General features: G+C 38.0%; 1 protein-coding gene across 1 annotated transcript in view; it reads left to right on the top strand.

Annotated features, from left to right (window-relative positions):
- The window catches only part of stk10 (serine/threonine kinase 10), a 39,977-nt gene that overhangs the window by 8,893 nt on the left and 16,036 nt on the right, over window positions 1-15,048 (top strand). Inside the window, exons 2-5 of the mRNA XM_028032231.1 lie at window positions 3,993-4,157; window positions 10,864-10,912; window positions 11,482-11,631; window positions 14,082-14,154. Coding sequence (XP_027888032.1) covers window positions 3,993-4,157; window positions 10,864-10,912; window positions 11,482-11,631; window positions 14,082-14,154 — 437 coding nt within the window. The remainder of the gene's footprint in view (window positions 1-3,992; window positions 4,158-10,863; window positions 10,913-11,481; window positions 11,632-14,081; window positions 14,155-15,048) is intronic.

The raw sequence follows: 15,048 nt of genomic DNA, 5'->3' as shown, positions 1-15,048 counted from the left end.
AGCTACATTCCTTCTTTCAAAAATGTGGTGAGAGCCTCCAGGGGAGGGGCAGTTAACAGGTTTATAAAGGGGCAAAGGTCTAACTTGCTCACGTTATAATCCCTGAAGGAAGCTGTGTGTTTTGTTCAAAGCATAACTCGGCAAACAGGCTGAAAATACATATCAGCATGCGAAATGCTTGTACAACCTGGAAGGGATTGAACTTTGTGTGTTCTCTTTCTTGGTGTTAGGCTCTGTTGGGGTCAGTGGACACTTTGATTTGTCTCTTTAGACGTTTATATGGACAAAGATTTCATTAGAAGGTTTATATGAGAAGCTGGTGGTTCAACTATGTCACTTTTGTACATTTTGGGTCAGGAATGTTTGAAGCCTCAACTGGAGACTCATCCATCCATCTGCTTTCAACACCTCCACAGTTTTTATCAATGACTCTGCTGACAGGCTCAAGTGTTGACGCTGTTTCTCAGCTTGATTCATTTAAAAGGAGCATGCCTGTCTGAACACAAAGAGTGTAAACAGATGGCAGACATGGAGTGTATGAGTCTGAATTGGTCATTAAATGCAGTACATTTGTCTACTGACACATGGACCAGCATCACCTGCTTTTACAGCCCACCTTTTTCATTTCAGTGGGCAGGTAGTGAAAAGAGACAGTTGCATTTAAATGATAATAATATAATCAGCGGGGATGAACAAAACTTTGCTGTGGGCTGATGTTGTGCTGCAAAGGCATAAAATAAGAAATCCATCCATCCATCCATTTTCTGTACACCTATCTTCAGCTAACATTCTGGGCGAGAGGCGGGGTCACCCTGGACAGGTCGCCAGTCTGTCGCATAAAATAAGAGATTAGAATTTTAAATGGAGTTTTTTCTCCATGTCTGGAGATAATCAGAAAACAGATGACTAATCTTTAAACTTATGACGCAGAAGGCTTCAATCCTTGATGCACTAAATGATTAATCAGAAATCCAAATGATCCTTTTTTTGTCTTTGAGTAATATAACTTGGAGCAAGTTATTAAATGGCCTTATTTTCCCTGATTTATTGTTGCTTCACTGCAGAAGAGAAAAGAAAACATATTTTTGGCCCAAAGCCAGCATCTAGAATGTTATTTCTCAACCAAAAGACGAACACAAGTGGCAGATGAGATCCTGAATGATTGGCATGTGGAGTTTCACCGTGTTAAAGCAGCATTTTGTGTCATTGTCACATCCTTCTGCGAAACGAACTGCATTCTGCACATATTAAAACAGCAGCTCTCTGTTGCAAGACCATTGGTGTTAAACTGGTTTGCCTGCAGTCCAGACGTTTTAATCTCTAAAACATTTGGTGGCTTTAAGAGTAATTTTAAATCAACAACTAGAATTGTTGATCGAAATTTAGAAAGGCCACAAATGATCTGATAACCAAAACAAATCTTTTCTTATGGCAGTTTGCAAAAAAAAAACCCAACTTACAGTAAGTCAGTTAGATGAGAAAGAAGAGTAAGAAGAAGGTCCATTGAGAAACCCTGGAAACTGGTTTCAAACAAAGCCAGTGACTGTTGTTGTTGTAGGAGTGAAGAGTCTGTGGGTTTGAAACAGGACTGTTGTTTTCTCTTGGGATGCCTGCAAGCAGCTACACTATACAGTCAGCTGGAGTTCTGCTTCCTCAGGGCTGTTCATCTTAAATAACTTACCTTCATCCTTCTTCAACAGTTTGGAATCTACAGTTCATATCCTTTTTATTGCTCTGCACTTAATGAACAAGCATCAAGTCACTTGTGCATTGACGTCAGAAACTCAGGAGGTGCCTTTTGAGATGCACTGAGGTGTTTAAGCGTTCCTTCCTCTCTCTGAGTGTTACCACTTGCTAAGGCTCACATACAAACATGCATCTTTATGTTTTATACTCAAGGGGCCCGTTTGACGTCACACATTCCCCTGAGCTACCTTCACACAAGAGGTTGTGAATCTGCTTCTCAACCTCTTCGCTCCGACTCCCCTTCAGTCACCAGAAGGCTAGAGGCACATTCCTCAGCCTTGTTACCACTGAGATGTGAACATGTGTGTGCTCAGGTTCTTTTGAACATGTGTCTAGGAGTTAAGCAACAGTCTTCTCTGATTTGGGAATAAAAAGTTGTAAACTTCCATAAGTTAAAGGATCTTTGCTTTGTTAATTCTGAAAATTTCCCTGGAGTCTGGTAGCAGCTGAGTTCTGGACCTTCTTTTTCACCGGATGGACATCAGAACTGTCTGGTCCTGCTGATATACCCCTGCAGTTTGCTTAGGCTCACTGTGTAGAAGCAGAGCTGCGATATTAGCAGTGCAATGAAAGTGTCACCGTCTCTTTGTTTGCTGTTGAGGTCTGACCAACTGACTGATGGTTTAGGTTGGACTGCCATCCTGTTGACTCACTCTGCGGGTTCCTCTCTGATGAGGAGGTGCTGAATGGCTTCTCTGGAACATTCGCTTACTAGACTTTTGTGCACAACTCGCGTGCACTGGAAGTCATGGCACAACATGAAGAGTGTGTGTTGCTGAGAGTCTGTTTGTTCAGATGTTTTCCCACAGACCCTGCGAAGCATGAAGGCATTAAGCCACGCCAGACTGTTTAGTCTGTGGAATTCCTACAGCTCTGTGATTGGACATGTGTACCCAGAAACCTGCATTATTAAATTTTTATAGTTTCTGTCAACACCAATAAACTTGCTTCCAAATAGTTGAATTATTCTTTTGGCAGTGAAAAGAATAATGAACATATATATATATATTTTTTTTTATAAAGCTTAATTGATAAGAATTTATTTGCAAATTTTTGTTTGGAATTTATCAAAGCTTTAACAATTCAGTTCATTCAGATTCTCTTTTGAAAACTATAACAAGACGAGATGAGAATTGTGTTTAAAATATCTTCTAGCCTTTTTGGGACAAGTGGTCATTGTTATTTAAATTATGAGCAGAAGTGATGTCATTTTTGCAAGAACGCTTCTCAGTTTTAATACATCATTGAAGAGCTGACTATTTATACCCGCTTAAACTTATGTACAAATTATCTGTAATTAATAGACAATATAGATCCTTAGCGTAACCCTGAGATTTCTAAATGACTGACATTCCAAATCCGTTGTGTTTAACAAATGAGAAGTTGGAAGCCCAAAAGGAAAAACAAAGCGCCTTCATTTTACTTAGTTTAGACTTCTTGTTACCTGCTAGTGCTGAAAATGATTCCATTCCTATTTTTCTGTTCCACATATATTTCTTCTTTGGCTTTTTAATGGTCGTAGATGCCAACAACAAAGTTGCAGTTCTAAGCATAGAGTTCTAACTGCAGAATCACAATAGCCCGTCTGTCCTTAACATCCCAGCCTGCATTCACAACATACTGTCCTTCACATGATGTTCATCTCGGTTCATTCAGTATGTGTGAGTCACTGATTTATCTGCTTATGTTTACCAAGAACTACTGGTATGCCTTTTATTTTTTGTTTTTGTTTTTATGGTTCCTCTCTCTGTGTTTCCTTGAGAAATGTGGTGTGTCTTTAAATGTTAATCCACATTTTAATTGCTGTTTGGTGAAACTCGATTTATTCTTTCCTTTGGGTGCCAGAGGAATTAGAAGCAGGTCAATGAGTTTGTTATTCTGTAAAAAAAAATCATATTTTTGTTTGGGGGTTTTTTCTGATGTGTTGAAATGTTGATAATACTATTGATGTGATTTTTGATATTTCATTTCTTTGATTTGCATCATAAACATATGTTCACTTTTAGTCACAGCCACACCCTGAAACCTCCATAATTTGATGTTTTCTGTGGAAATGTAAGAAAAGTGACTCAGTTGCAGACATCTGAAATTCTTGATCTCACATAATTAACTGAGTGGAAGAAAAGGTATAGTTGATTTTCAACAAGAACTGTCGTAAGTGAATTGACTGAAGTGCAATAATTCTGCTTAAAAGGTCTGAAGTGACTTGTGCTCATTGAAATGAATGTTTTGTCTGTTTTTTGCAGGCCTGTAACAAGGAGACTGGGGTTCTGGCTGCAGCCAAAGTCATTGAGACAAAATGTGAGGAGGAGCTGGAAGACTACATGGTGGAGATTGACATCCTGGCTAAATGTGACCACCGCTACATCGTCAAGCTCCTCGATGCGTTTTACTATGAGAACAAACTCTGGGTATGTTGACATTTCATCTGTTTTGTAATGTTGCTCCTCTGGAATCTACTGTTTGAAACGCTCCAATCGTTTATCTGAGAAGTGCCTCTATAGTAGTGCTTTGGAAAATAGGAGGATTATTCATGAAGTTGATCACAAGAACTTTTCTTACTCATTTTCTCTTATTTGCAATAACTATTTTGAAAAAAATGTTGGATGCTTTAAATAATTGTTGAAAAAGCCCTCTATGCAGCTCGTTGTGAAACTATTCCTATCACTCAACTTTGTTTTGTTTTTTACATAAGAAAATCTGAAAAGTACGAGACCTAATGGTGGAGTTGGTGAGTTCAGGGTGATGTGCTGTGTGTTCTTACGCCTTTAGTTTGACAATGTTTTTCTTTCATAATAGCCATATTTTTGCAGCAGATGTGTAATAGTTGTCCCGTCAAAATATTCTCCCACTTTACCTGTGGATCCCTCCAGCTCCTCCAGAGTAACCCTAGACCTCTTCTCTGATAAATTATGTATCCAACTGACTTTTAAATTTTGGTGAGCAGCCATCACTTGTTAGGTTTGCAGAAATACTGTAGTCTTTTCATTTTCAGATGATTGATTGAAAACTGCTTCAGGAGATTTTCCAAACCTTGGCTGTTTTTCGCTAACATACGTTAGAGTTCTGTCCATGGTCATAATGATTTCAATGTTCTCTAACAAATCTTTGAGGCCTTCACAGGACACCCAGATTCATACTGAGAATAAACACAGGTAGACTTTGTTGACTTATTAGGCAACTTCTGAAGGCAACAAGTTGTGCTGGATTTTAACTGGGGGTGTCAGATTACAGGTGCTGAATAGATACTGCACCATACTTGTAATTGTTGCTCTTTCACATAAAATCACAATCTCAAAGGAGGCTTTGTTTTTTTTTTTGCTGCTTCACCTCACCTTGAGTCCATTTCTGTCTAAACACAATATGAAAAGTTGAAATTATGATTTGGAGTTGCAGTCCATCCCCAGGGTAACGTAATGTTTCAGAGATGACCCCATCCTCACCCTGATGTTACTGCAAGAAAGATTAATTTCACTCAAGTGTTTTCTGCTCTTCAGTCTTTCCTTATCTCCACACTCACTTTGAGTCCAGATGAAACCGTTCTTGTAATCCTTCCACTGGCCAAAACAAATAATGGTGACCTCATGTTGGGACACAACCTTGCTTTATCTGAAGAACTGCATTACAGGGTCAAGTCTAAAGATAGAAATGAGCAGAATTTCCTTTTTTGGAGGAACCAAATGAACAAAAAAAAGTATTTTCCACTGAAGCATTAAACATTTCGCTAAACGCAGTAATGGTGCGATATTCATTGACGAGTTTTCATAGATGCAACACAAAAAAGGTTGTGTGTGATTCTATATTCAGTGATTTTATTATTTGAAGTTTTAAGTAAAATAAATGTTGAGATGCGTTCCCATGTGAATGACAGAGTACCCAGGTCTTTGAGTCCGCATAATTGAAATTAAACTTTCAGCTTATCTCATTTAATAAAGCTGCACGGTGGGTACTGCCCTGCAGTCACTGTGCCTGAGAAGCCATGGAGGCTCATTTCAACCCGACCTGAGATCTGCAGCAATGCAGAACAGAAACACCTTTTCAGATCACACAGTGCCCTATTTTGCAACCTTATAATTATTTGTGCTGTTGCATTTTCTCACATAGAAAAGTCAGAGATGGCTGCTTCTGTGTTTTTAATTCAGATGTTCTGCACATTCTGATGCAGAACATCAGAATGTGGGTCATACAGACCTACATCCATCCCGATGTCGATCATTTGAGCTGTCAGCAGATGAACCATAATTACATTTTAAGATCAGAATCCCACATGTAAATATGTTCTGAGTTTGGCTGACCTGATTTTCATAATTTATTGTTGTTGATAACTAGAAGAGAAGTGGTGAAATTTACAATAGTTTCCTTTCGAAGGCACATTTACTATATAATAAATGACAGTCATTTTTAGAGGAAATTTCGGGAGAAAAAACATTTCCTTTTCACAGCGGATTCACAGTAATGACAAAGTTGTTGCAAACATACTCTGGAATCATTTCTGAATACTGAAGAGAACCCCTCAAAAACTTTTAGGTCAACTTTCAAAGCCACACAAATGAAACGCCTTTCAATGCCGATCTGGATGTTAGACATGACCTGAGCTGTACCTCTGCATGCAGCTGCATTGAGTTTTGGTCATAGCTGAAATTCCAGAGTATTGAACATAAACCCTCCCCATCAGATAGTTTATGCTGGTATGTCGGATATACAAACATCACCTTTTTGTTGCATTTAAACCACACACTTCCTGTGGGTTTGCATGTCTGCATTAGAGTTGCAGCTTTTGCTTCACTGCCTTGTTTCTAAGTTGTTTTCAGATACCAACACGACTTAATAAAAGTTTGACAACTTATTATGATCTGTGAAAATGTTAATTTTGAGTTGAGGCCTTAGTAACCCTGCAGCTCGGTGTGCTGGGCAGGGTACACTGCTGGACTTTAATATGGACCCAAAGGAGGAGGAGAAAAAGCTGTTTGTTCTACCTCAGGAAACAATCTGATATTGAAGAAAGCGAAGTGGCGCTCCCCAACAGTGCGAGACAAATAAGGCCTTTAACATGGTGCTGATATCAGCAAGCATAGAAGAATGAACAGAGAGAGGAGGAGGACGGAGGAGAAGAGCAGGACAGTGGAAAAGGTAGAGAACAACGGCAGAACCACAAACAAGAGCACATCAGTTAACTCACTGATGACACCAAAACAAATTCAGTCTTTTGCTGCCTGAGTGAGATTGTTTAGTGTAACCCACATGTTATATAATAATGGTCAAAATTACAAATATGCAGTCTGAAGACAATCAAAACCAAATAAAAGCTTTATTAAGCCTCCATCAGTCCTCGTTGTTAAAATTGGCTCCAGAGTTTTGCTTTAATTTCAAAACTCTAGAGATCTGTCCCTCCTTTGATATTTTAACAAACTCTAGGATGGAAACAGTTAAGTTTATCTCCCACTAGAGATCATCTTTGTAAATTGTGGTCACTTTTACTGCAGACCATTCTCGTCTGCTGTAAGATGAAGTCCAGCCTCACAGCCTAACCCTTGTTTCAGTCACTGTTGAATTCAAGCCTTTTGAAAAATGTTTTAATAGATACTTTTACAATGCAAAAGCTGTCAATGCTTTCTTACAGTCTTGTTAAAAGTTGCTTCCATATAATCTGTTACTACAGAAAGAGCTGTTGTACCAAATGCCAATTCTCAAGATTAAAATGGTGATTTGCACCCGTAGGTCAAAGGTCAGTCTCTGCCTTGAGTGAAGGAGTTAATTAACTTTGTGTATTAGTAATGTTTAGATGGAGAGACTGGGACTCTGCTTGCACTCATGTTGGTGCTGCTCTGGTCTGGCATGATAAAGAAAAACCTGTGTCAAACAGAAAAACCCACTCTGCCTGTGTTCTGACCCCAACCTGAGGTTATGAGATATGGATCTAAGCCGAAAGATTCATATCTCAGAATCCCGGATACAAAAGGCTGAAATCAGCTCCTTCTGCAGGACGACTAGGCTAAGTTTGAGATATTTGATGAGGAGGTCTAAACAGCTGCTTCTTTGTTTTGAAATGAGTCATTACTGAGTTGGTTTGGCATTTGATCAGGATGCTTCCTGGAATCTTTGCATGGAGGTTTTCTGGGTGCGTTTCCAACCAGGAGGGACCACTAAGGCATAACCAGAACTTGCTGAAGGTCTGCCGGGAAAAGCCTGGGGATCGTAAAATGAGAATGTCATTAGGGAGACTGAAGTCTGGGTTTCCCTCCTGGACCTGCTTTCTTCATGATCCAGTCTCCAAAGGTAGAAGAACATGGATTGATGGACTAATGTATAAGAATCACAGATTGCATGTAAGCTTTAACCAGGCTGGATGCTGATCCCACCATTCTACTCTTCCTTCCTTGTCCAACCATAAGCTCTCATGTAGATCTCGTCACTTTGCCGTTTAGATGCAATGTTAGTAGCTCGGTTTGAAGTCTATAAAAACACATACTATCTTCTGTCAAGAACAACGTCACTAGTCTGACTTAAATGAGTGAATTTTCTTGCATGTTTTTGCCCTTGGTTTGTCTGTTCCTCAGATTTCCATAATAATTCCCTACTGACTTGTTTAATGCACAAAATAATCAGCTTGTTTTTAAATTCCAAAATGTTTGACCAAAAACGTTAGACGTTTGAGTAAAAACAGTAAGTAGTAGTTTTTCAGCAGGGTGCATGTTTACCCTTCTACTCAAAAATGCTAAGTTATTTTCAGAAATTCCCAAATTAGAAACATGCATATAAGGAAATCATTAGCTTTTTACCAAATCCTTAAAGTTGGTTTAGTTAGCTGCCATGTAAAGAAGAAACGGAGTTATTGAGTATCTGTATTGCAATTTGGCACTTTTGAGAAGGAACGGTTCACTGAACAGTTTCAGCACTGCAGCAAAGGATTACTTTGTTACCGTGAGTCTCTGGATTTACTCTGTGCTGTGTTGTCATCTTTTTTTATTCTTGATTTCAAGTTTTAAAGAAGGTCTTTGTTGGTGAATGGCCTTTTATGTTCCTTTCACCTCAGAGAAAATTAGGTGGGAAATCACTGTGAAGCTGTCAAGTGGTGAAATTGTGGACAATGCAGAGTCAGCAAAGTCTGTTCTTTCTATTTTACTGCTCTAAATAAGCCTGCAGAGATGCATTAAAACATAAACAATAAAAAGAGACATTCGCAAACAAAAAGAAGAAATGGCTTTAGCTGAACATTCAATTCTACCAACTTTTTAATGTAAATCTAATGACTTGTTGCATGTAACAAATATCAACTAAAAAATGGATCCTGCACATTAAATGGATCCTACTAGCAGTTAACATTTTACATACAATCCCCCGTTTGCTCGACTTTAGGTTTTCCTGTAAATCTCAGAGAAAGATTTAGTAGCTGCTCCACCCACAGTGGGTATGCTTTGCAAGCAGCTTGACCAGTTGAGGCACATTCTTGTCCAGAGAGCAGCACGTCACCCTGAATTCCTCTGGGTGGGGATGACCAAAATAAAAATTATATGTGTAGCAATCCCTCGTCCTGCAACTTGCGTTGAAGAAACAGAAGATTTAAAGCTTGGGTGGGATGGCAAGCTAAGAATTTAAACATTTTCTACCACAGTTGTTCTCATGCTTTTTATAACTTTGATTGTGTCACGCTTCCTCACAAACACAAAAGGCTTAAAGGATAGATCCAGTGGTACGGCATCTTAATGATACAGTGTAAATATTAATTTCATTTCATTTAGAAGTTGACACTTCAAAATTTGAGGTTGAGAGAAAAAAATAAAACTTTAGAGGTAACTATAATCCAGAAAAAAGTCCATCTTTTCCTAGTTCACCATCATTCATGTCATTATAGTTCATACATTTCACCTTGAGAATAAATATCAAAACTTCCTTTGAAGTTCCACTGAAGGAGGTTCAAGATGAAATGATGAGAATCCAGAAAGACCCATTAGACTGGACCTTTCACATGTACATTATTATTATTACTTTTAGTAATTTACCTTTTTTGTAATACATAGGAACTTCCTTTTAAAATACACACACACACACACACACACACACACACACACACATATATATATATATATATACTGTGTATATGTATTAGTGTAGTTTGTCACATAAAAGCATTTCTACCAGTTGCTGTGTTTGACTTACATTGACTACCTTCAAATTTGTTTTTGCACGCGACAGGTGTGAACAGTGATGTTTCTGGATCCCGTATCTGGTTTTGGTGTATCTCAGCGTATCACATGTACTTTTTGTTGCTTTCATTAGGCTTGGCTGAAATGCCACTCCTTGTGCCACACTGATGCTTTGACAGTGTTGCCATAGCATGTAGGGACACTGTAATTATATGAGGATGAGATCACTTCACAGGTATGTTCCATATTTACCTAGGCTTGATCTCTGGACAATGGAAATCAAAGTATAAGTTATATTCCATACTTACACACCGACCGGTACATATATGATAGATATACTTTGCAAAACAATATTAGTTTGTTTGCTTGTTGCTTTTTGGTTAAAACATGAGCTTCTTATAAAAACCTTCCTCATATACTTCAGTCTAAATGCAACAATACGGCTGTAAAATTAATCCAAAGTGTTTCATAATTTATATTTTGTCCCTAAATGATGAGATAAAATTTATAAAGCACATTTGAAAAAAAACTGCTACTAAAATCAATGTAGTTATTAAAGAATTAAAATGAAACAAAAAAGAAACTTGAATTAAAGCAGTGAAGTATCATACCACCATTACACATCAGTCGTAAAAAAAAAATTCAAACTACGCTGAAGCAAAAGCTTCATGTGACGCTGGAGGAGGTCAGACAAACAGAAGCCTGAACTAATTCATGTCTATGTTTTTTGTATTAAACTTTAATTCCCTGTTTGAGCACAGTTTCCTGACATATTCTCAAAATTTAAACAATTTTCCTGGGATGATCCCATAGATGGGTCATCTCAGTGGTGTCTGGTTATCCCTCCTGGTCCAGTTTCCTCCGTCACTCAGTCACAGGCAAATGAAAATGCTTGACTAAAATGTTCCTATTAGTTTTGCTGTATGAAATCTGTTTGCGTGCATCTAGTCAAACTTTATCTCTTCTCTCACAGATCATGATTGAATTCTGCGCTGGAGGTGCTATGGATGCTAACATGCTAGGTAAACCCTCTGTGTTTTTTTAAGGCTCCACCTTTCTCACCTGTGCTGATCTCTCAGTAGAAATGTTTTATTGTAGTTACTCTTCATGTTTATCCCTGTAATAATAATAATGTTTAATCTCTGGCACTGCATAGCTCAACACAGTCAGACTTATTGGGGGTCATTGAGTGTGGGAAACGCCCTCTGCCTGTTTTCATTGGATAATTCCCCTCCTAATAACCCAGTGTGCGGCTCTGTGAGGCTAACCAAACACAGACAAAGCAGAATAAAGTCTGTGGGCCTCCTCTGACTTCAATGTGTGACGTCTTTTTTTTTTTTTTCTAATCTGGCATTACTTATCCAGCAACGCCATCTGATCTGAAATCACAGGTTTACCTTGTGATGTTTTCTCCCAGGGTAGTCACACAGTAGCTCAGTCCTCAAGACTTAATTTAATCATGATACTTTGCAGGCTACATATAAACTTTGAAGGTCTCCCTGCAGGTCTAAAAGCTGCTTCATTTTATTTTTACTTCTGGTCTTTGCTCTATAGTGAAGCTGTGTATCTCTTCTCCTTTGCCGTTTGTTAGAGTTGGATCGTGGACTAACTGAGAAACAGATCAGAGTGGTCTGTCGGCAGATGTTAGAGGCTCTAAACTACCTCCACCATATGAAGATCATCCACAGAGACCTGAAGGCTGGTAACGTCCTCCTCACCCTGGAAGGGGACATCAAACTGGGTAAGGGTTCGATTGTTGCTCCTTTCAATGTTAGTTTGGTCATTTGAGTAAAACTAGAAATCAATATGTTTTTCACTGTTTTGCCAAGTGCCAACTTTTTGATGCCCATTGCAAGCAAATTGTTGGTGTATTTTCTACATTGTGTCATGTTACAACCTCAAACTTATCAGACATTTTTAAAACACACCAACACAAATTAGGCTAAGGTGTAATTTTAAAGAAACTAAAAACTAAAAGTGTTGCCCATTCTTTTTTGGGAAAAAAGCTCAAGGTCTGTCAGATTAAATGGAGGATGTCTAAGAATGTCAGTTTTACATCTGGGTTTTGGTTTGGTGTTTCAAGCACCAGTTACATATTTCGGGCTGTTTTTCTGCATGGATCCTTAGCCTGGTGTTAAATTATGTATTTAGCTCCTCCTTGCCTTCCCACCAGTTCTAAGAAATATGTCTTTCCCAGCAGAAGATGATAATTCCCATGGCACCATTCTGCCACCAACATTTCCATGGTGTGGATGGTGTAATCACGGATTACGTGCAATGTCAGTTTCCCATCATGCAGGGCAGGAAGTTCAGATTTGCTCGCACCTCATTTGTCTGCACATTTGTCTTGTTCTCTGCATGGCTTCTGGCAAACGGCACATAACATAAATAAAGCTCAGATTTGTGGAGTTCTGCACTGTTACGATTCTCTCACCTGAGCTGTGGATCCCTGCAGCTCCTTCAGAGTTATCCAGGCCTCTCTGTTGCTTCTTTGTTCATATTATGTGTGTTATTCCATCAGATAAAATCCTAATAAAATACATTGAAGTTTGTTTTTGTAACATGGCAAAGATGTCAAAAGTTCATTTTGATATTAATAGTTTATTTAGAAAAAGATTCTATTCTTTGCTGTATTTTATGCTGAACACTTGCAAAGTTACACAAGTGTGAGAGGAATTCCTACAGAAACCCTAAATTCTTGCTACACATGGACTATTATCTTCAGATTCCTGCCCTCCCCACACCCACACACACACCCCAACACACACACACAGAGCTGCAACCTCTGCACCCTACTGCAGCACTGCTAGCAAATCATAAGTGAGCATTGTGTGGGAAAACTGCATTCTGAGAATGTTGCATTTTTTCCTATATTGACTCTTTGAAGAGTTCTTCACATTCTCCACATCGCACAGCAGAGGTTGGTGACCCAACCCAAAGGCCAGTGTGTTTTGGATTAAAACATGGTTTTCTAGAAAAGAACAAAATGCTGCATCAAAAAGCTGTACGAGTTCAGGAGGTCAGCATTTGCATCCAACTTCACAACAGAATTATTTGTTGTTTTAAATACCAGGATTTATTTTTGCAGGACTGAGTGAAGCGGTGGAGCTGTGAGAGCTGAAAATACAAGTAATTTCCTTGTGGAACCAGCTTTAGGATTGGTTTTGTTTTGATTTTTAAAAAAAATCTTACCAGTGAATCATTTTGTCAGTCATGCTGGTCTCATTGAGCCGGACTCAGTGCCCAACATTCCTCCCCAGTGCAGCCACAGTTAGATTTAATCACTGGGAGTTGCCTCTTCAGGCTCGTTATGTCATGACATGGACTCATTTACAGTCTCCATACTTATCTAACTACATGTTAATTCAAACAAGCCAGCAATTAAGAGTCTTTGAGGTTGAGCTGAGTGCATCAAAATGTACCAGTGGAACACAACATTAAACTTATGCAGCAGATCTCAAGGTTTTAAATGGCTTTGGTAAAAGTCTTCATCAGTAATTGATTTGCATCTATAGTCGCTTGCAAAAATATTTATACCTGTTGAAACTATTCATGTTTTGTTACAACCACCATCTTTGTTGGATTTTATTGAGATTTTATTTGATAGATCATTATGAAAGATTGTATGTCAGAATCAGCAAAACTATACATATTTACATCGATCAATCACTGTGATATGCATGTCTATCACATAAAAAATATATTTTTTCTATTTTAAAAACAAAAATGACACACCCAGCAGTTATGTCAGTAGTATTGTGAAACATGAAACAGTGTGAGAATGCAGCACTTCAGATTATTTGTTTGGCAGGAAGGTCCATGGCTCTTTAAACTTAATGTGTAAAATCCTGTGAGCCGTTTCAGTCCCAATAATAGAACATGTAAGTAATTAAAGGAGAAACCCTGTCGTGCAGACTCTAAAGGCCACTGCCAAACATTTCTGTTCTCTGACTGTGCCACATTCTTGTGAATAAACTCAAAAAAATAGAAGAAAAGCAGTAATAATCAGGGAACATAGTAGCCCTGTAATCTTAGGGTTTTTCAGGGAGTTGGGGTGGCGTTGTATGGAAAACAGACTATAAATTCAACCATTTGGCTTTTTTCTCTCCTCCAAGGATTTCATGACAGCTTTAGATTTACTATTTGTCTATAGCTATGTTCATTTGTTCCTTCATTCTTCTCTTTTTGCAGCGGATTTTGGCGTCTCTGCAAAAAATACAAAAACGTTACAGAGGAGAGATTCTTTCATTGGGACGCCATATTGGTAAGACACTTGGCATCTTTACAGAGCAGAGGAACTCTGAATATCAAATATCATTTGAGAAGCTTGTGTGCTCTTGTTTCATACATTAGGTTAAATGCTTTGCAAACATGTTACAACTTAGTTCTTTAAAACAGCCTCTTCCAACAAATTTCCACAAATCCCTAAGAAAGATGTACAAGAGAAATTCTTTAATCCTAGAAGTATAGTACCATATATTTCACCATTTCTTAAAAAAAGAGAAAAAATATTTGAGAAAAGTTACTGGCACTAAAATTATAACACTTCAAAAAATTCCTTTGAAATGTAACTGATGTTATCTTTTAATTTCATCGAAGTCACAGACATTTGTGTTTAAAGTCCAGATGTGTGTTGATGTCTTTGAGTCAGGAAGTGACTAACCATACTAACCATACTCATGACCTCAGTCAGACTAATGGATCCACATTTTAAACGACTAGCTCATAAAATTCAGGGTTCAGCTTGCAACCAGCAACAACAAAACAAAAAAAATATTAGTGAATCTCATAGTTTTACATTTTTGGGTTTATAATCCTCATTAAAACCTGTTACTTTGATCATTTTGTTGCTCTCTTCACCAGGAGATGTACAGTATGTATTGGAAAGTGTATTGTATTGTACTTACACAGTGCATGCAAATGTTTGAGCTACACATTAAAGGAAATAAAGCAGAAATAAATAGTTTGTCGATAATCTTCTTATGTCTGAAATATTTTTTGGTTGACAGCAAATGGCAAAAAAAAAAAGTCTAGGTGGATCATTTTTAAAAATCGGTCAAATAACTTTTGAAATATCTTTTTTTTCTACCTTTTTGAGGTAAACTTTAAATCAGTCAAAATAGATGAAATAAAACATGCTTAAATTTTAGCACTTCTT

Source organism: Xiphophorus couchianus, chromosome 11 (assembly GCF_001444195.1).
Source record: "Xiphophorus couchianus chromosome 11, X_couchianus-1.0, whole genome shotgun sequence".
In the NCBI taxonomy this organism is placed as follows: domain Eukaryota; kingdom Metazoa; phylum Chordata; class Actinopteri; order Cyprinodontiformes; family Poeciliidae; genus Xiphophorus; species Xiphophorus couchianus.
Note: the sequence above shows the minus strand (reverse complement) of the source record. Positions and strands in the feature narration are given on the sequence as shown.